The 22,618-nt window shown below is 39.5% G+C and overlaps 1 protein-coding gene across 1 annotated transcript in view; it reads right to left on the bottom strand.

The window, feature by feature from the left end:
- Positions 1 to 22,618, bottom strand: part of Chd1l (chromodomain helicase DNA binding protein 1 like) — a 55,995-nt gene that overhangs the window by 11,629 nt on the left and 21,748 nt on the right. Inside the window, 9 exon segments of the mRNA XM_020180180.2 lie at positions 3,076 to 3,241; positions 6,748 to 6,901; positions 7,593 to 7,707; positions 11,958 to 12,068; positions 13,410 to 13,483; positions 15,106 to 15,202; positions 16,824 to 16,916; positions 17,607 to 17,762; positions 20,244 to 20,406. Coding sequence (XP_020035769.2) covers positions 3,076 to 3,241; positions 6,748 to 6,901; positions 7,593 to 7,707; positions 11,958 to 12,068; positions 13,410 to 13,483; positions 15,106 to 15,202; positions 16,824 to 16,916; positions 17,607 to 17,762; positions 20,244 to 20,406 — 1,129 coding nt within the window.

Genomic DNA, 22,618 nt, shown 5'->3' with positions numbered 1-22,618 from the left:
TAAGATAATGATTTGACAGTGAAGTATATTTTATTGCACGTTACCAAATAATGTATTTTCACAGCATTATAAAATCAGCTATAAGAATGTTTTCTCTAGAGAATATGAAAGCAAAACATTTGCATTCTCAAGAGATCAATTGCTTCACACTTGTACCCAAATTTAACCAGCTGTAATTCTAATTGGCATTTGCTAATTAAATCAGCAGGGGGCTTTCAATGAATCACTCTATCAACAAGTGAGAAATAAAGCTGAGAAGTGTCAAATATGATCAACATATGTAGCTTCATACTGCATGAAATTCTCAACTTATAATGTAAACCTGCTTTAAAAAAAACCCTGGCATCAAGATAAAGCAACCCTGCCTTATCGCATAGGACTGCTTTAATTACTAGTCTCTCATATTCCTTTATGTTATTTTCATTTGCACTCCCCATCTTAATTCTGTGGCCAAGAGGAGGCCAGCACCCACAGGTCTAGACCATCTTCTGCATCCTGCCAGTGGACGATCTGCTACACAGGAAGCCTAGACCCATTCATCAAAGACAATATTACCAATTTTAATCCAACACGGGACTCCTTCCTGACAGTTGGATTAGCTGAAAAATATATAATGATTCTAAGCAGTTGGATTAACTAAGAAATATAATCGTGTTTCTGAAAACACTGCAATTTTATTTTGTTCTAGGAAATATTAGGAAAGTAGGCTGGAATTAATCTAGGTGCGTGTGGAAATGGATGTAAGCTTTGGTATTTAAGAAAATCAAATATAACTTAAAAATATGACCACATACATCTATTACTTACCTCACCTGAAACTGCTAAATGACAGTAAAAGGATTTTTAAAAAGATGTATGAGAGTTGGGCACCAGTGGTTCATGCTTATAATCCTAGTTACTCAGGGGGCAGAGATCAAGAGGATCATAGCCCAGGCAAATAGTTTGTGAGACCCTATCTCAAAAATACCTATCACAAAAAAAGGGATGGCAGAGTGGCTCAAGGTAATGGCCCTGAATTCAAGCCCCAGTGCTGAAAAAAAAAAAAAAAAAAAAAAAGATATACGAGGCAGTGGTAAATGAGAAAGTTCAATAGCTCTTTGCAAAGTGGAAAGTAGCCTGGCAGGATAACAGATTAAGAAGAGTCATGGAACCAAAACAACCTAATCCAAGGCTGACTAAGGAAACAGAGACCCTCCCAACCCTCCAAAAGTTTAGGACTCACAAGTACAGGGCACCATGAGGTAGGGGAGCTGAGAAATCTGCACACAAAACAATGGGACACCCCAGCCATACTCACCCATTGGTTCTGTAAGCAAACAGGTTTACTCTGCCTCACCTCCCTTCATCTCTGGAGAAAATGAATTGCTCAGTAAAAAGTCTTCAAATACAGGTATCTGGGAAGGCTCCTGCAGTGTGAAGGCTGCCTCACCAACCAGCCATGCTGGGAGCAGGCCCCAGGGCCCATCTACCTGCTCACAGCAGGGCTGTCATCAACTCATGGCACGTCACCAGCACTTATAGTCAGGCAGACCAAGGATATCAGACAGTTCAGAAAAGCTACCAACAAGAAGAACAAGAGATTCTAAAACAAATTTTTTAAAAGAGGGAGAAACAATTGGAGGGAAAAGAGACAATGCGGTGGATAGAAGAATCCTTTTTTAAAAAGCTATAATAAAGGCCCTCAGGGAAGATTCAGGGAGAATATTAGGCCCTTAAAATGAGAGCAGGATACAATTAAGACAAGCAAAGAATAGGAAAGTGTTTTTGAAGAATATAAATGGGATATTATTATAAAGAACTTAAAGGTAAAACATGACAGAAGTCAAAGAACAGTATCATGCAAAACAATACCAGCTGCCTAAATAAAAACCATACACATCAGCAATGTGGACAAAACCACGTCAATCCAGGCCTACTACAAAATTAGGTGTCAGGAAATACTACAAATTTCCACTGTCAGGTAAGTAGAGAAATAAATACCCCAAACCAGCTGAGCCAGCTGGGAAGCACAAACTAGAATGGAGAGTCAGGCAAAGACTGAACAGGAGGAAGGGCAGTGAGGTTGTAATAGTGTCAGAAAGATAAAATTTACCCCCCAAAATGAGGGTCTCACCTGCTGGATGCAGCATTGGCTACCAAGAAATTAAAAGAAAAGAACTAAAACTAGATGTAACCAGAAATTTGGGAAAGCACTGCTTTTGGGGGTTGGTGGGGAGGGACAACTTAGAATAAGGAGACATCCCTTAACATTTTTTGGCAAAGGGAAAGAAGAAAGCAAGTCATGGAAATTCCTAGAGAAACAACAGAAGTCGCATCCAGCCCACTCCCACCAGACAGAAAGCTCCGTCTAGCAAAGGCAGAGTTCTCTGCATGGACGGGACAAGGAATGCGTGAATTAAGAAGCCCAGTAAGATTCTCTACTCCTCACCCTCTTCCATATGACTCCCTGCTCCTGCTGGCACAGGAAAATAGTCACTTGAAAATAACCAAGAGACACTAGGGAACATCCATACACAGTTACATTGATAAAACAAACAAAAAAAATTTCAAATACAAAATTCAGAATAGAAAAGAACAAAAAAGCCAAATGTTTATCAAATTCAGAGTAAGGAAAAGACAAAATCATCTTCTTCACACAAGGGGTCCTGTGGAGATAAATGGCACATGACACAGCTTGCACTGTGAGTGAGCACACAGTGAGACCTCCATTGACAAAGCAAGTCATTCTGCCCAAAAAGGACATCACTATGTGCAGAGAACCCCTGTAAAGACACAGGCCTGAGAAGATGCTTGGAACCACACAAAGGTACTCTTTGAGGTTCAGATGAACATAAGCATTTATATCATGAGTTTGGTTCAGAGTTCAGCTACAAAGAAATAGCCAGATACAATTCCAGTTAGTCCAAGAAGAGTTTTTGTACCAAGCAAATTCTGAAGAGTATGCCCAAGAAAGCATTAGGGTTGGGTAGGAAAAGATGTCTGGGAGCAGGCACAGAACTCTCCATGAGACTCATCTCATTCATGCCCTAGCTTGGTGTGGTTGTGCCATTTGCTATATCCAGGCCCCCAACTCACTTCCTTCCTCTTGCTCTCTGCTCCCTCCTCCTGCTGCAGGCAGGGCATCAGAGACCCACTGGCCATCTTTGGTTTCTCCCAGGATGGACTCCAGGTCTGTTTCTTCCATGGTGCTGCCCTCAGAGGACAGCAGTTTATCCAAGCCAAATTTGAGGATCTTACTTAGCTTGAATGGAGAAAATAAAAAAAGTCCAGTTAGTTCTTATGAAAATAAACATCAGGACATGGGTGATTTGCTAAGAGCCTCCAGGCACATTCCTTCCCTGACAGACAGCCTTTCTTCTCCACCAAGATGACACCAACCAGGCAGTTTAACAGTTAGATGATGGGTAAGAAAAGAGGTGATAAATGATGACCAGAGCTTTTGACTCTGGCAATTCTCCATAACAACAACAAAAACATTTATAAGCCTCCAGTTTTTGGTAAGAATAACAGTAATTTTCAGCATTTTCCATAGCACTTCTCACTAACTCCTTTCTCACAGGCATTCCCTGCAACTACAAGAGAAATCAGAGACCCCGTTAGCTGCTTTCCTAACTTTTCTACAGCCAAATCTTAGAAAGAGAAGGCTCCGCTAAGTACTCTAGCTCACCATATGCTGACTCTTTTCCTTTGGCAATTTGCTTCCTATCACAATACTCTATGGAAAGCACATGGCTAAGACCAGTGACAGCTCCTGGTCATCAGAACCAAAGGCTATTGCTTAGTCTGAATCTTCTTGACACTCCTGGTACTCATCCTCCTGTTCTCTCCCCTTTTTCTTGTGTTTTTATGAGAAGCAGTATATTATAGCAACAAGGGCATGTGGCTGGAGTTTAAAGAGTGCTTAGATCTGGAGTCCTAAACCTGAATGACCTTGGGCTAACTACTTAAGATGAAGATAAAGATAGCGCTACCTCATTCTGTTGTTATTCGCTGAAACAACTGGAAAAGAGCACTTTAGAAAATATGGAGCACACAGTACATGTGCAATAAATGCTCACTCCATCTGTGTCTGCCTTTCTGTTTCTGTTGTGCTGTCCTTGTGAGATTATGAGCCTGCTTCCCTCCTTCGGGACTTCACAGCTCCACACTGCTTAGACTTATCAAACAGAACCACAGCTTTTACTGTTAGATTTTTTTTTTATTAAAAAAAAAGAAAATCATGTCTGGAGGTGTGGGTCAAATGGTAGAGTGCATCCTACTAAGTGTAAAGCCTTGAGTTCAAACACTGGTACTGCCAAAAAAAAAAAAAAGAAAGAAAACAAAAGAAAAAAAAAACCCAAAACAAGCAAACAAAAAACACAAAAAGCAAAAAAAACATCTCTGCTTTCTTTTGAGACAAGGGCACTGGGTTATTACCTTTGTTTTTGACAACCACAAATAACTCAGTAGAGTCTGGATGGAGAAGAGAAAATTCAGACATTAGCGCCAGGTGCAACTTTCCTACTAGTAACCAGGAGATGGGCAGAAAGTGCCACAGGGCCCCTTAAACAGCCAGCAGTCTATAGTCCCACAGTATTTGTCCCCATGACAAGGAGTCACGTTCAACGACGTTTCACAATGATGTACCAGCAGCCCATGTCACAGGGACACCCTAATTGAATCCCTGGAGCTCCCTCTACTGCCACACAGTTCAAGTACCTGTTAAGAGCTCTAAACTACCAGAATGTGGCCTTTCAAGATCCCCAAGGGAGTACCATCTCTCAAAACTCTATGGAGAACTGTATTTAGGGGTCTCTATAAGCTATCATCTCTCAAGCTACCTCTCTCTAAAGCTATCATGTTATATTTGTAATTGCCTCTTTAATCATGTGAAAACAAAATACAGCCTGCTCTGCCACCATGACAGATGAGCAAGCATGGGACATCAGTGTCAACAGCAACAACAAAATGGAAAAAGAAAAAAATAAATAAAATAAAATAAAAATTCCACACCTACCCCTCTAAGATGGACAGCAATCAAACAAATGAAGGAATAAAACCCAGGGTTTTATTTCTAGTCTAGTTCCCAAAAAACCACGAGCCTTTCCTGCAAGTTATTGACCATCTAACAAAAACAGCATGGTTTGCATCTCTGCAATGCTACAGCGTAAAACCACTGCTGGCCTTTGGATATGTGTCAGAAAACTGCTGGTTATTAGGAGTAACCGTAAACTTGGTAACTCTGCTACCTGTAGCACTGTGTAATGCTTCCTTTTCATATACCTTTATTTGCTAAGTTAGTCCTTTTAAAGCCTGTGTTTTTCCTTGCAAACTTTTCTAAATGAAAGCCTTTCACTTTGTCTCTGAGTCTTTCCCTAACAATCATTTATGTTTATATTGCATTTTTCTTTTCTTTTTTTGGGGGGGTAGTGGTGGTGGACTTGGTGATTGGACTCAGGACCTCATGCATGCTCTACCTCTGGGCCACACCCCCTTTATGTTGTAGCTTTACAACAAACTGTGTTTACTAAAGCCTACATTATACTCACCTTCCTAAATTCTGCCCTTCCTCGTACACCTCCTCTCTTCCCGATTCTATTCTCACCGCATAGGCTTAAAAGCTCACAGCTGTGTTTGCCAGTTGCCCACTTCAAAACAGTAGGCAGCTCCTGTCAGTTCTTCTCTGCAATGTTCCTTACTGCAGACCTTTTCACACTACTGCCCTTGCCAGACATTTATTACTCATTTCATGCCAGGATCTTTCTAGAATCCTAGGAGTTGGTCTCTCCACACCCAGGCCCTCAAAAGAACCTGGATATATTATACCACAGGTTCTAATTTTAACTCAAGGGCTGCTATATGATGACTATAAGCCTCTTCCAAAAGAGAGCTCTCTCTAGAATCATCCAAGACATCATGTGACTCCCATCTAAGTTTCCCTTCCTCAAGCAATTATCTCTAGTTCTTTTGTCCCCTTTTCTGATGGCACAGTTTTGAATCTTGTTTGCCTCCTTTGAGTCTGAACTGAGTAGTATAAATCACTGATCAAAGGATCTGGGATTAAGAAAGAGATAAGGAATTAAGTGCCATGGATTACATCAAGTTCTTTCTTTAAACTTAATTCTTTTAACCACCCTCATAGGTAAACAGTAGCATCTTCATTTTTAGAAAAGTAAAAAAGAGCGTAGATCTATGAGATCTGGAAATCTGAGTGTAGTGATTTGCGGATCATGAGTTTGGGGCCAGCCTGGACAAAATTAGTAAGTCCCTATTTCAAAAACAAAATAAAGGGCTGGGGGTGCAGTTCAGTGGCATTGTGTTGCCTACTGGCATGTGCTAGGCCCTGAGTTCAATACCCAGAACCATGAAAAAAAATTTTTAATAAATAAAAATACAAACAAAAGGGCTGGGGCATGGCTCAAGTGGTAGACCGCTAGCCTAACATGCACAAGGCCCTGGGTTCAATTCCTAGTACTGACAAAGAAAAAAAATGTATCTACTTAAGGTCACACAGTCAATGAGTGATGAGGCTTGGATTTGAATCCAAGCTAGATGTCTCAAAGCCAGTTTGCTTTATTCTATAGTCTACTGCCTTCATGTACCACTCTCATTTTAGCTCCTCCAGCACCCTGCATGTGTCAGTACTATGGTGGGTATGAGTTAGGTCAGGGAATGAATGTGTGGTTGGGGAGAGTGGGTGGTTACATCCTCACTCAGAGAGCACTGGCCACAAAGCAAGGCTTTCCTAAGTAGAACTGTGTACTCTACCTGGAGGTCAGCATCGGCTGAAGGTTTCTGAGCTCCCAAAGTAAAATGGCCAGCTTCTATAATCATGTTGGTGAGCTGCAGTTTGGAGGCTGCTTTCCTACAAACAATTTCTTCCACAGTGTCTCGGCCGATCAGCCGAATAACTTTAACAGACCTGTATGTAAGACAAATGACAGCAGTTGTGATAAGCATCTGCAAAGTTGGGTAAAAGTGTGCCAGGTAGGTACACCCAATGGGAAGCCAAGCCAAACACCACACACACACACACACACACACAGTACAATTAAAAGGATATCCTTGGGCTGGGGTGTAGCTCAGTGGCAGATAGCACATGTAATGCCTGGGTTCTATCTTCAACACCAAAAAAAAAAAGACACTGTGTCATTCAGTCCTGAGCATTTGCTGGAGAGATGTGGTCTCAAATTCTCTCTGAATTCTCCAAAAAGTCAAGAGGTAACCATAACTGGGATACCTCATCCCTGGCTAAGGAAAATCCCTGACAGAACATATTGTCCTTAGGTCAAAAACATCCATCTATTTGGCAAAGTTCCAGAACCCCTTTTAGCCCAGTTTTTAATTGAACCAAACCTTAACTCAAGATATATTCTTTGAGTTAAATAACTTCTTAAGAAGTTAAATCTTTTCATAATGTGACCTGTATCTAATAAAATAAGTCTGGACTAATGTGACCCATCCAACACTTCTCCAGGAGTCAGCAGCAAAGTGGGGACAGAACCTGGGGTCTCTCGCCTCCCTATCTGACACTGTCACCAGGACCATGCCCTTCACCCTCCTCCACAACCCAGGCAAGCCAAGGAAGAGAAAAAAACGCCAATGATTCTCACTTGTTCTGGCCTATCCGGTGAGCCCTGGCAGCTGCTTGCAAGTCGTTCTGAGGATTAAAATCACTGTCAACAAAAATAACGGTATCTGCTGCTGTTAAGTTCATGCCAACTCCACCTAAACCAAGACAAAAAGGAGTGTGAGCAGCAGCACAGAGATGAGGAACTGGGAAATAGATACAAGGCTAAGCTGGTAAACTGAAATCTATCAAATGGACTGGCTTCATCTTTCAAACCAACACCTCATCACCAATTCCAGAACCCGGTAGTAGTCAGACATGGTCCCTGACTTCACATTGCCTGAGTGGGGAACATCTAATTACTGAGTATAACAGAATGAGGAGAGTGGGGGCTAGTAGCAAAAGAGGACGCTTAAGGTAGTGCTGTGAAGTTACTTTAAATCTCCCTGTTTAAAAACCTTGTTGAATTGTGCTTAGAATAGTCTTCCAAAATGCTCTTTCAGAAAACAGCTCTCTACATGTGAGAGGCCTGCTGTGGGCATTAGTGAGAGAAGAACACTTGATCACACTTATGAGCTAACAAGCAGAGGGAATGACACACTCTCAAGCAGAGTGGGAAACAACCTCCCTCTGACTGGAGAAAACCTAGAAAGTCTTTCTGTACTCATTCCACATTAATCAAAGGCAATGCAACACACCAACTCAAGACAAAAACAGGCCACACAACAACCTCTGGTTTTACTTCAGTGCTACAGGACAAGGGCTAAAGAGGGACTTTGGTTGTAGGAATTAAAGAACCACAAAGGCAAATTACAGCCTTCTCTTTGATTAATGTGAATACCAGTAAGAAATGGACTCACTCTTGCCAGGGTCGTTAGAACTCGTTGGTAAAACAAGTGAGCCTACAAGGGCTTGTTCCAAGAGCCTGAATTAAGGACTTTTGAGGAGTACTAATTCACAGCTGGATTTCAAGATAAGTCAGGCAAGAACATTCTAATTAAAGCCTTCATTTAAAAGTAAAGTTGGAATAAAGAGATAATGACTGAGTAATGAAAAGCTAAGTTATACCCAACGATAGCTACACACAGGCTTTGTTTACTGTGTGCCAACTGTTGTTCTGACACTTTGCATGTATTAACTCTTCTACCCTGCACACAACCCTGAGTCCTTGCTATCTCTACTTTGTAGATATTGAGATGGAAACAAAGATAAAGGGATTTATTTGAAGTTGCCCAGCTAGCAGATGAAAGAGCTAGGATTCAGTCCCCCATGGTCTGGCTCCTATTCATTGAAATAAGGTTTCCTCGATATGTTGCCCAGGTTAGGCTCAAACTCATGGGCTCAAGTAATCCTGCTTCAACTTGCCAAGTAGCTGGGACTATAGGCCACAAACCACACCTGGCTCTAAAACCTGTGCTTTTATACAGTATACTCCAATACTTCCCAGGCACTTATTTCACTTAAAAATGTCCTCCATAAAAATTATCTTCTTCTGCTGGGCACAGTGGCTCATGCCTGTAATCCCATGTACTTGGGAGTCAGAGATCATGAGGACTGCAGTTTGAGGCTAGCTTGGACAAAAAGTTTGTGAAATCCAATATCAATTTATAAGCCAGACATGGTGGCTGTGATTCCCAGTATGCAGGAGAACATGGGTAGGAGAATCATGTTCTGAGGCCAGCCCAGGGAAAAAACATGAGACCCTACCTGAAAAATATCTAAAACAAAAAGGGATGGGGGTGTGGCTCAAGCAGTAGAGCACCTGCCTAGCCAGTGTGAGGCCCTGAGTTCAAACGCCAGGACAGCAAAAAATCCAGCTCTTCTTCACTACAGTTGATTTTTTTTATTTGTTATTTTTGGTGCTGGGGGTTGAACCCAGGGCCTTGCACATGCTACGAAAGTACTCTATCACTGACCTACACCTCCCTTGGATGATGGTTTGTTTGGGACAGATTCATGAGCTATCACTGCCATCTGGTGGCAATATGACTCAATCACAGAAATATGTGAAAGTTGGAGGGAAACCTGTTAAAAAAAAAATGCTACAAAACTATAGCAAAAACATGATAGCAAACATGGCAGTGATGCGGAAAACATTAATGTCTAGGACTAGACTAATGTCTAGCTCCTACAGGGTCTACCCCAAGTCCTCATGCATATTTACTGAAAGGCAAAGACCTCTTGCTTCCCAACTTCAAACGTTTTGAACGTAATACTGTTCTCTGATGCAGAACTCTTTAAAGCACAAATGGAAATGACTTCTCAATGCTATAAGTTGCCCCGATCCTTGAAGATTCCACTAAGACTCCCCTGAGACAGCAGATCACATGAATGGTGGCTGAGATGCAGGGTGTCATCTGTGACCTTGGAAGAGAATGAAGCCAAATGAATCTGCTATCTTACATTATTTTCTTTTTAGAGAGGTAAGACATAAACTGATGATCTTCTATGGTTAAGGATTATATCTAAAACTTCTTTATTTACATACTCTTATAGTACTGAGCACAGAATAAATGCTTCTTAAACAAAACTGAACTCTCTTTTCATTGAGATACTGATCACTCTTTAATATACAACACACATTCCTTTTCTGTTCCTTGTCTATTCCACCAGGATTTAGGCAAAAATAAAATAATAAACTAAGATTATGAGTTCAATGCTTAATTTAAGCTCTCTACTCAATCCAGGATGTAAGAAAAACTTCGTTTCCCAAAACTGATTTCAGATTATTTGATATGACATAAAAGCACTCTGTAACTATTATGTACAGCACCACAAATTTCATGCATATTATTTATGATTTATGTTGCACAGAGACACGGTTATAAATAATTCTAAATAGCTGGAAGTTTCATTGCAATCACATTTTTAAGTAACAAAATGTCTGTTAAACTTGTAAAACACTATTCCCAGGGTACTTTTGGAGGAAGGGCAACTAGCAAAGAGGCTTTCATGTTTACAAAATTCATGGTGGAGCAACATCACTCCAAGGGATATATGCAAAGGAATATAAGTCAGTTTACAATAAACACACCTGCACACCATGTTTATTGCACTATTCACAATCACTAAGCTACAGAAACCGCCAAGATGCCCCACTACTGATTAGTAGATTAAGAAAATGTGGTATTTATGTACAATGAAGTTTTATTCAGCCATAATGAATGAAATTTCATTGTTTGCAGGTAAATGGATGGAACTGGAGAACATCATCTGAAGTTAGCCAGACTCAGAAAGCCATATTTTCTCTCATATGTGGAATACAGATACAAGCAATATTATGAAAAACAAGTCATGCTAAGGGGAGGTCACTAATGAGAAAGAGAGGGTAAAAGAAGTTAAAGTTAAAAATGTTTGATGTACTTTGTATACAAGAATGAATATAGAATTTTTACACCTGTTGAAATCAACATAAGAAGGGGACTATTGTAGAAAGGAGAAAAATAGAGGGGATGAACGAATTCAGGTTATAATACATACATACATGGAAATGTCACAAGGAAATACCCTGGACAGCTATCTTAAACAAATAAGTGTCTTTTTTTTTTTTTTTTCCAAAAAAGGAAAACAGGAAGGCAAAACAGGTCCTGTCTTGGGGGTTGGTAATAGTGGGAGGGAGGAGGATATAAGGAGGGTGTAGGAAGGTGAATATGTTCAAAATATTATGAACTCACGTATGTAAATGGAAAAATGAGACCTGTTGAAACTATTCCAGGAACTAAGAGACCGGTGATAAAGGAGAATGATGGAGGAGGTGAATTCAACTATGATACATTGTAGGAATTTTTGTAAATGTCACAATGTACCCCAGTACAACAATTAAAAAAAAAAAAAAAGAACCTGAAACTATCAGCTGTAACAAATGTACCACTCTGATGGGGTGTGTTGATAATAAGCATGGCTATGAATGTGTGGGTGTTGTAACTGTATTTGAAAAGTTGCTGTGTTTTGCTGTGAATGTAATACTTCTTTAAAAAGTAAAGTCTATTAAAAATAAAAAAGATTCTGAAGCCTAGAGAGAGAAAAAAACAATAATAACAACAACAAAACAAATTCATGGTGGGAAGGACAGTTGCTTCCACTTGAATGTAGGTAAAACTTTCCACAGAAATCTTTTAGGAAATTGCCAGGCCAAAGGTAAAGCAGATTAGTGTATGTTCAACCCCAAACTTCAGCCTCACTTCTTTGGTGAAATCATAGCTTAGATATTGTGGATAGAAATGTTGCCATGCTTCTAGAAGTCCAGGTCCATGGAAAAGTGTGGCAATGACCTCAGTTCCCTCTTTTTTATACTCCTTGGTAACAGCCTCACCTTTAAGAGAATTATGGGAAAATGTAGTAATGGATGGTATGTAAAGTAGTGTCCCACCTATTATTTGTGTGCTTCCATTATACCTAGATGGCCTACCTGCTCTGGTACTCAGGAGAAATATAAAAATGGGTTGCTGTCCAAAGTTCTTAATGGCCAGGTGTCTCTCTTCTCCTCTCACAGAACCATCCACACGCTCATAGCTGTAACCTTTACATAGAGGGAGAAAAATAGAGACATCTTAACTTTTTTCAAACACTCTTGGGAATAAAAACAAAAATTCAGTCCAAAACCAAACACTAATTTTGTCCCTCTCCATATATAGGCATTCCCCTACTTCAACTAAATCTCATGGAAAAAATTTAAATTTAGGGAGGACAATTCAACATTTTACAAGGGAACTGACCATACCATGCTGCTCTGGGAATTTATGGAGTTAGTACTCGCTGTGATTCTTCCTGTGCCACCTGACTGTCCACTCTATGGCAGTTTGTATTTCTGGGAAACAATTCTTATTCAGGCAAGCATGAGCCCTTGGGAGCAGAGAGGGAGCCTGCCTGAAGGCCCAGCACACACCTGTTGATGAAGCACGGGCATTCTCCATCTGTCACCAGGCATCGAGTCAGAAAGGGGAGTCATGACTTCATATGGGCTTGGGTATCAGGGACTCCCCAGTGTGACAATGGCTTTCCTACAGGTAATCACTGGACTAGACACACTGTCCTGGGGAGCATCTGGTGGATCTGAGAAAACTGCTCTGGACTAACTTTTAAGGTCTGGAACTGATACTTCTGCACCACTGGGCTTAAAATCAACCAGTTATAGCATTTCCCATCATCCCAGATACATTTTATTATATATTAAGGAGCGTTCTCAGGTAATAACCTACTTTGCCTACTGTCTATATAGAAATGAATGATCTTATCTTTTCCCTGCTTGATTTGTGGGATCTCTACAATTTCAATATTCATCTGTTTTTTTTTTTGTTGGTGGGATTGGGGTTTGAACTCAGGGCTTTGTGCTTGCAAAGCAGGTGCTTTATCACTTGAGCTACACCACCAGTCTATTTTACTCTTGTTATTTTGGAGATGGGACTGGCCTCAAACTACAATCCTCCCCATCTCAGCCTCCCAAGTAGCTAGGATTACAGGTGTGAGCCACTGATACCCATCAATATTCATCTTTTTACTAATCATGAATAAGTGCTCAACTGTTCAGTCAAATGTTGCAAGACACCAAAAGTTCTCATCACTGAAACTGTACATTTTCAAAAGCACTCAACATTTTTGCAACATTTGCTCCAGTAACCACAATTTTGAGTCACATAACCCACAGGAATACAGGCATTTATTTCCATCCACATGCCTCTACCCCACTGTCAATCCCTACTTCACACACCACTCCCCTCACTTCTCATCTTCTTTTACTTCTGAGCAGTGTTCTTGTGCTGCTTTTCTCTGTAACGTTCCAACCCCACATATTATTCTTCATGGACCTGTCTGGCTGTTAAGTCTAAAAGGCTTAGGAAGCTTGGTAGCCAAGGGGAGTCACCTCTGTAATCCATATAGTCTTGGAGAATATCCAACATCTGGGTCATTTGGGAGAACAGTAAAACCCGATGGCCCCTGATAAGAAAAAGAAAAGGAGAAACTGTCAACTCTAGCAGTACTTAAGGTGAGCTTCCCTCAGGTGAAACACACCAAAAAATATAAGTTTATAAGTAAATGAAATGCTAAAGTAGAAATATAAATGTCATATAATTTAAATACTTTCTCAGAAACTCTAAACACTTTACCTAAAGAATATTACCTCTACATGTACCTGTCTTCTTTAGAGTGGTTGATCTTAAACTAGTGTGGGGATTTCTTGGGAGCATGTGTCAATGGGTATGAGAGGACCTACAATAACCAGGATCTCTTTCTGGGATACCAGTTCATTTAATCAAGAGAAATATAAGCTTTCATTTTAACAGCAACATAAATATTCATATGTGAAGAGTAAAATGCAAAATTCAAATACACATACACACACACACACAAACCAAGACCCTGATGAACTTGTGGTCAGCCATCTACAGCTATTCCTACTTGAGAAGGAAGTCACTATCATCAACAGCTATATTGACTGAAGCCCGAGAAGCATCATTTTAGAGAAGAGGCAAAAGAAAACTTATGTGCAGTAGGGAGAGAAAAGAGAAAAGGAGAAGGCAAAATGATGGCTTGTGTCTAGAATGAAGTCAAGTCTTGTTACCTTTTTCTTTACATAAAAAAGCATAATGCTGTCAAAATAGTATTTTCGTTAAGAAAACTAACAATCTAAATGTGCAACAAACATGTCAGAGGAACAGCTATGGATAACTCTTGCAAGACTTTACTTGCAAATGCGTGGAAAAATTGAACTTTAAGGTGAGGACCTCAATGCTAATCTCATCTCTGCTGGCTGTGTGACCTTGAATAAATCACATAACCTTTCTTGGTCTGTGAAATGAAAGAGTTGGCAAGAAGGAATTTTGGTTCTTCTCCAACTCTAATACACTTATGGTAGACATATGGATATCAGAGTCAATAAAATACAGTAAGAAATGCAATTATTTAACTTGTACATTCCAAAGATTGGGCTATTTTGTCAAATCTGAAGCTTTAGGTTAGCTGAGGCCACACCTGGGGCAGTCTTCCCATAGGGACAAACAACTCTGAAATCCTGAGAATCTGGGCTTTTCCTAGATCCCACTTTTCCTCAGATGACTAGGAAGACCAGGTCTAAGCTGGATACAGGTCACTGAACACTAACTAAACCTGATCTTTGATGCTCAACTCATGTCTCTGGGGAAGAGTCGCCTAGAAACTTGAGTTCCCCTTGAGTTGAAATGAAATCCCACAGGTTAACAAAAAAGAATGTTTACCAAGCCCTTATGGTGTGCTGATTCAATGAAAGATGCTAGCGAGCAATTATAAAAGAAATGTTCAATGTTGTCTCTGTCCTGAGGTTAAGATGCATGATTAACCAGACAGCAGAGTAAGGTCTACAATTGCCAGTGCAGGATTTGGATCCTAAGTGCTGTAGTAATTCAGGAAAGAAAAGGATGATCGTGGAGTGGGAGGCAGGCATATAGTTGCAGATTAGGTAGAACCTTAATCATGGTGCTGAAAAAGGGAAAATGTGATTTAGTCTCAAGAAATCAGCAAGTTCCTCATTATTCAGGTCTGAACCGTCACTAGCCCGGCAATAAATGTGAACCTGCTCCTACCTGGAATAAAGGAATGCCAGCAGCTTATCCAGCAGGTGAAGTTTCCCGCTAGCCTCAATCAGGTGGTCTCCAACTTCAAAAGGCTCTGGTTCCACACCTGGTAAAGAGAAAAATCCACTCCCAATAGTGTGCCCTCAGTTAGGATACACTCCTTAAGAAGAAAGCCAATATTTAGGGTGCAGCAAGAGCATCCACACTTCTTTAGTTGTGGAAGGTGCCCCAGTCTCATCTCTGTTGCTAATCTGCTTATAATTGCTTACATGACAATCTCAGGGCTGCTGATCACCTATCACAGAGCCTAGCACACTCAAAGAGCCTAACAAATTCTTATCTAAGGAGCAAACCTCTTCAGGAAACTGAGGCACAGGGAGATGCTAGTACTTTAGAAAATCAAGAGGGCTAGATGTGGTGGTGCACTCTTGTCATCCAGCTACTCAGGAAATGAAGACAAGAAGACTGGTTTGAGTTCTGCCTGGACAAAAGTTAGCAAGACCCTATCTCAAAAAAAAAGTCCAGAAGTTAGGGGGTTGTGGGGAGGAAGCATGTGAGTAAACATAAAAACAATAAAAAAATAAAAAAGATATTAAGAGAGAAAACACACACACACACACACAAAACCCCAATCTGAGTGTGTTGGCACACCCAGGCACCTAACTGAAAAATAAACTAAAAGGGATGGGGGTATGGCTCAAGTGGTAGAGCACTTGCCTAGAAAGCTTGAGGCCGTGTGTTCAAACCTCAGTACCACCAAAAATAAATAAATAAATAAGCTGGAATGTGCATCTATTTAAGACAAAATTCGTATCATTACTTGGCAAAGATTTCCTTGAAATTACTATAGCAGACTTCCACATTAATCCATTCTATACTTGAAGCTCCATGGCCAGAGGTCCTGGAATTGTCCCAAAGGCTTCCATGAGAGAAAACTAATAAAGCCCCGGTTTAAGTGAAAACAAAAACACTGCACATCAAATTTATAGGAGGGACCTAAGAAGTTCTCAAGAGGAAACTCACAGAAGTTGGTAAGATGAGGGGAGGCAGCAAAGGAGATTGAGAAGGAAAAAGTGCTCCACAGAAGCTAAGTGCAGAAAGGGCTTCCAAGAAGAAGAGGCTAACTGCACCATGAACTGACAACCACTGGCTGGGAAACACAGAGCACTGGAGAACTTGGCAGAGTGGTGACCAACACAGTGGGAAATTGGTTGATGAAGAAATGCTCATGCTATGACACATTCTGTAAAACCACTGGCTTTGATTCTCCAAAAGTTTCAAGATCATGGGAGACAAAAAAGTCAAAATGAGAAAGCTTAAGAATATTTCTAGATTATAGGAGAATAAAGAGGTCTGACAAATGCAATGCAGATCTATGACTTGATCTTAGATTAAAAAAAGTCAAAGAAAGCCAGGGGTGGTGGTGCATGCCTGTCATCCCAAGCTACCTTGGAGGCAAAGATAGGAGGATTACAGTCTAAGGCCAACCTGAGGAAAATCATGAGACCCCATGTGAACAACAAACTGAAAGCTAAAGTACTGAAGCGTGGCTTAAGTAGCAGAGCGCTTGCCTGGCAGCTTGAGGCCCGGAAAACAGAGAGAAAGAGAGAAATGGGAATAAACAAAGTATACATAGTAAATACCAGCAATTCTTTTGAAAATGTTTTCTATGATTCTGACTACAGAACTGTTCACAAAAAATAATACAAGAAAGGGTACTGGTTTACCATCAAACAAATATGGGTGATCCACACACTTTCGAAGCTGGGACAAGATGTTCTGAAGTTTAACTTTCTTTGCCATCTCATTTTCAAATGCATCTGAAATTTTAAAAAGAGAAAAACATGAACTATCAAACCTTCCCCTCAAAGTTTCCATAAATAACCTTACTAGTTTCCTCGTATACTTCTCAAATCATATTAAACTAAACTGCACTGAGAATTAACAGCACAACCTTAGGAAATTTACCATTACTTTGTTTTGAGAAGGAAACCCATATTGAATTTAGCAGTGCTTTGTTTTTCTTTTCCCAAAATTCTAAATTCCCTTCTTTAACTGTTCTGAAGTCAAGTGACCAAACCAAACAAACAAAACACACACACACACACACACACACACACAACCAAACCAGCAAATAGACTGTTCCACTCCTGCCTCTCCCTTCTCACTTTCATTTCCTACCAGTGAATTTGATTCAACAAAAATATTTTGCAATCTGTTAAGTATCTGACAGAGTGTAAAGATAAAAGGCATAACTGGGACATTTAAAAGCATGTGCTTAATTAAGGCAATAAGGAAAACTGGGTGAAAGAAAAAAATTTCAGGATTTGTAACAACCAAGTCTAAGATACTCTTGAGATAATCTCACTGCAGCTGACCTGAGTAACATTCAGAATACAAAATTGCACCCCACATTCTTCTTATACAAAATGAGTGGAATTATAAAATACTTCTCTGCATGAAAATAACATGCTCATTTAGTTTCTAAACAGAAAATGCCTTCTGATTACCAAGATCTTTCATCAAGATGGCCTTGTAGTATTTTTTCTGCAATGCTGATATGCCATGATATATCACTACTTCTGTCTTCTTGGGAAGCTTGGTAGCTACCTCAGCTTTCACTCGCCTCAGCAGAAAAGGCTGCAAGAGTTTGTGTAGTTCACTTGCTGCATAAGAAAAAAAATACAAGAGTGTGTAGCAAAAGCAGGCAAGGCACTGAACTACTACAGAACACACTGCAATGTTTTGTTATTGTTGCTTACTATCATGCAAATTCTGTGTTTTTCACAGCACAGATGCTCCTGCTTTTACAATATGATTATGGTCCTATAAACTAATCACATGTACAAATGTATTTAACATATCTAACCTACCAAATACCATAGCCTAGGCTAGCCTAGCCTACCTTAAAAGTGCTTCAAACTCTTATAGTTTGCCCAACTCTACAGTTGGGCAAAATAATATAAGAAGAAGCCTATTTTACAAAAAAAAAAAAAAAAAAAGAAGAAGAAGTGTTGAATTATTTTGTGTAATTTACTGAAGACCTGCATGCAGACAATGCTGGTAGCACAGTACACTGTGGGGGATTGGTCATTCATCCTCATGACCATTGGCTGATCACTGGTGCAGCTCAGGAGCATAAGAGTTTCTTACCACATACGACTATCTTGGGAAAATATCAAACTCATGCTTCTAGTATGTATATATCAAAATTTTTTTATTTATCATATACTGGGGACATTTAGTTTCATGCCCTATTATGAACAAAGCTACAATAAACATGGGGGTGTAGGTATCGTTGATATTCTGATTTCTTTTCCTTTGGCCATATACCCAATAGCAGGATTGCTGGGCTGTATGGTACTTCTATTTTTAGTTGTTTAAGGAACCTCCATCCTATTTTCCAGTATGGATATACTACTTTACATTTCTACCAGTGGTGCGTAAGAGTTCCCTTTCTCCATATCCTTGCCAGCATTGACATTTTTTCTTTTGGGTAATAGCCATTCTCACTGGGGTGAAGTTGTACCTCATTGTGGTTTTAATTTCTATTTCCCTGAGTTAATCACTACCCAATGTATATATAAATCAAAACATTACACTGTGCCTCATAAATATGTACAATGTTATATGTTAATAAAAATTCAAAGATGGTTTATACTGAAAGTGTATTGCTTTTATAACATCATAAAGTCAAAAAATTGTAAGGTGAACCATCGTAAGTGGAAAACCATCTGTATTTCTTTCTTCACTGAGTTCTTCTTCCCAACTTCTGGAAAAGCGACTGGCTCTTAACCCAAGAACTAGAAACACTCAAGAACTTGATCCTTAATAGTAATTTCATTTGATTACAGGGTATTTTTATTTATTTATTTATATTTTTGTGGTACTGGGGTTCAAACTCAGAGCCTGCACCTTCAATTACCACACCAGCCCTTTTTTGTGATAGATTTTTTTCGAGATAGGGTCTCATGAACTATTTTGCCTGGGCTGGCTTTGAATTGCAATCCTCCTGATCTTTGCCGCCTGAGTAGCTACGACTACAGGCATGAGCCACCGACATCCTGGCTTATAGGGTATTTTTGCACCTAATCTTATGGCTAGCATAACAGTTTAGAAATGTAGGGCAAGTAATATTACCCCATTTTTATAGCAGAGTTAAGTAAGGCTCAGAGAAGGAAAGCATCTTCTCCAAGATCACATAGCTGAATGTAAATGTTGCCAGCATTCAGATTTGGTTCTTTTGACTTTGAATCCCTTGTTCTTTCATCAAGTATCGTGAACTTCAAAACTTAACCTAAGCCAGAATTACACTACATGTAGGATTACCAGATATAGAAACAAACAAACAAACAAACAAAAGCAGAAGGAACCAGTTAAATTTGAGTTTCAAATAAACAATAAACAACATTTTAATACAGTATGTCCCATGTGATAGTTGATTGGGTGTCCTGTATTTTATATGACAACTCTAAACATGGGAGTGACCAGAGCAGGTTCCCACGTCATCTTTAGCCTGTTGTGTGTAGATTTTTGCTATGAAAGGCCCTCTGACTAACTTAACTAGTGCCTACAAAATCACCAGTTGGCATGCTGCCATTTATTTTGAATTAACATCAAAATATCACAGAGATACTCAGAAAATTCTATAAGGCAGAGGGGAAAAGGTACAAGATTAGGCAGCCACCTACATGAATGAAGAAGACTCCCTCCTTCACTTGCACTTCCCATCCATCTCAAACTCTTGGTCTTGGTGCAATGTTATAAAGAAACACCAGTGCTACAGAATGCTGAACGGGGTTTGAGACTACAGCACCCTCTTAATTTCTGCTTCAGGAAATGGCATTGAAAGCCTTTGGGGGGAAATTATAACTTGGGGGAAGTCTGCAAGTCAGCAGGTACTTTCTACTTCTGAAAATGAAGCAAATAAGCCTCACTATAAAATTATGTAACAAACAAAAAGAGTCATGAGTAGCAAACAACTAGAGACAATATAAAGGATCTAACTTCTGCTTTGTATTTGTGGCTCTTTATCTACCTAGAAGATGTCCTCTTGTTATCACTTCTCTTCTATCTATAGCTGTTATGCACTAGGGCAGTTTCTGTGCCAAGTCCTCTTGGAGATATCTAGCAGAAAAGGAACTTGCCTGATTTGGACTCTTTCTCAATATCCTGGTAACGTTGAACAAAATCTTCCACCTCCTCCTTGGAAAAGAGATCAGGCTCCACAAAACTGAGGAGGGAGTAGAGCTCTTGGAGGCTGTTCTGGATAGGAGTCCCAGTCAACAGGAGACTGAAGACCACTGAGAACTGAAATACATAGATAAACAAAATCAAAAATCCCTAACATTGGGAAGCAACATTGAATTACCCATCAAAACCTGTGTTCATACAAAGAGTGGTATGATTTAATGGGATGACCAAAGCACATGAAAACAGAAGACTAAGGCTCAAGTTGCATGCTCTGATTGATATAGGAAATTACTCCTTAGGTTCAACTGTAAGAAAGAAGATAATAACCCTTTGAGGAAGACACTGATATAAGGATGTAAGCAACAGCCCTTTATGAACTCTGAAGTACTACATGAATATTCAGTATGGTTACTGCTATTCAATTTATATGGGGATTCAAACTATGTGTTACAACCTAAGTGGAGCTCACAAAGCATCTGAGACACAGTAAGTGCATATACACGGAGTGTGAGAAGCCCAAATTACAGCATCAGACTCCTCCACTATGAGCAAGAAGCAAGATCTAAACTAAAAGTGTATCCTTTTGGAATATTTGCAATGCATCAGATGTAAGACATGAAGACTTGTGGATGTTTCTGGACATTGTGCCACACACAGTCCCAAATGGAAAGAACTTAAAATTTTAAGAAATGAGAACATCAAGAAAAAGAAGCCTCTTATTAGTAATTAAATGCTAGTTAATTAGTAATGAAATAAAAGGTTAGAAAAAAAACAACAGATATTAGGTTAAGCAAGGTCAACCTCTGAACAGACATAAAGAGTTAACACCAGACTAACAGACAAAAATGGGAAACCAATATTCTCTGTATGTATATATTAAATATCAAAGTATAGTATGTATATGTATATACACATATACACACACACATACATGCTTTATTTTGATAATCAGTATTTGTATTCTGAAAGTACGAATACATGTATGTTTGGGTTCATATGTGTATAGAAAGGTTATGGCAGCATATGCCTACATACCAAAGTGTTAATGTAGGAGAAGGATTATTGCTGCATTTTCCTTTTCTTGTCTTTTTTATTTTGATTGGGGGGAATAATACGAAGACATTTCTTTTGTAATATGAAAATGTGATAGAGGAAATGACACAATCAACTAAAACTGATTAAATCGTTTTTACAATTGCCCACTTGTTTCTTCTTAAAATGTTTAATTAATGTCTACTCATTCATGCTTACTCTGCTTATTGATCAATGTTTTCAAAGTACTTCAAATATGGGAACAGGTTTTTAAAAAAATGTGTCCAATAACTGATCACAATTTATATGTTCAAATAAACAGCTGAGGTCACAAAGATGACTAAGGTCACCAGTCACTACAGTCAGTCTGTCCTATGACATGAATTAACTTGTTGATTCACAGTAATGTCCATTTTGGCATGAAAAGTTATAATTGGGTATAAAAGATCCAGAGACAGTCTCTATAGTATTGTGTTCTTTGTGTGTAAAATACTTTGCAAACTTATTCCATATGATTAAGTACTGCTGTACATAATTTTTCATGGCACCCTTGCTTTGTAAATGCTCTATAAGGATCCAGCATAGACTATATGACCAATTGCCTCAGTTTCAAATTTAGGTTACTTCCAACTTATGCAAGCAAACTGAAAATAATGTTAAGAAGGACAAAAACCAAAAAGAACTCCCTTCCCACCTCTCAACCTAATACACAAACATTTTTTTCTAACCATCCAGCTATCTTCAAACCTTACCTAAAAAGGAAAGCTGAGAGGACCGGAACAATCTCCCCATGTCATCCTCTGAACAAGAAATGGCTTTGAAGAAGACTGCAACAGAACTCAGTATCCCCACCTCAAATTCTAGTTCTTTTACACCTGTGTCTCTTCTCCCACTGTATATTAGTATACTGGTTTATTTTATGAAGCAGACTTTTATAAGGATAGAGCCCAGGAAGACAAAGATTGTTACAGTTTTGATTGTGTTGCCTCCAAAACCCAGGTTGCCAATGTGATGGTCATAAGAGGCAAGTCTGTAAGAGCCTTTGGGATTAGGACACAAAGACTCTTCCCTTGTGAATGGTATCAAGGCCCTTTTAAAAGAGTCATTATGAAGGAATTCCAAGATGGCGGCTAGAGGTAGGAAGCAGAAAGCGACCCTCCTATAGTGAAATCTTGGAGAGACGCTGGAGACACACTTTGCAGGCATAATCACCAAGAAAAGGCACAACTTTGACCCCTCCACATCTCCAGCCGGCACAGAGAATCTCCACTTCATGTTAAACGGAGAAACGAGGAGG

The sequence above is a fragment of the Castor canadensis genome, chromosome 12 (assembly GCF_047511655.1).
Source record: "Castor canadensis chromosome 12, mCasCan1.hap1v2, whole genome shotgun sequence".
Classification (NCBI taxonomy): Eukaryota; Metazoa; Chordata; class Mammalia; order Rodentia; family Castoridae; genus Castor; species Castor canadensis.
Note: the sequence above shows the minus strand (reverse complement) of the source record. Positions and strands in the feature narration are given on the sequence as shown.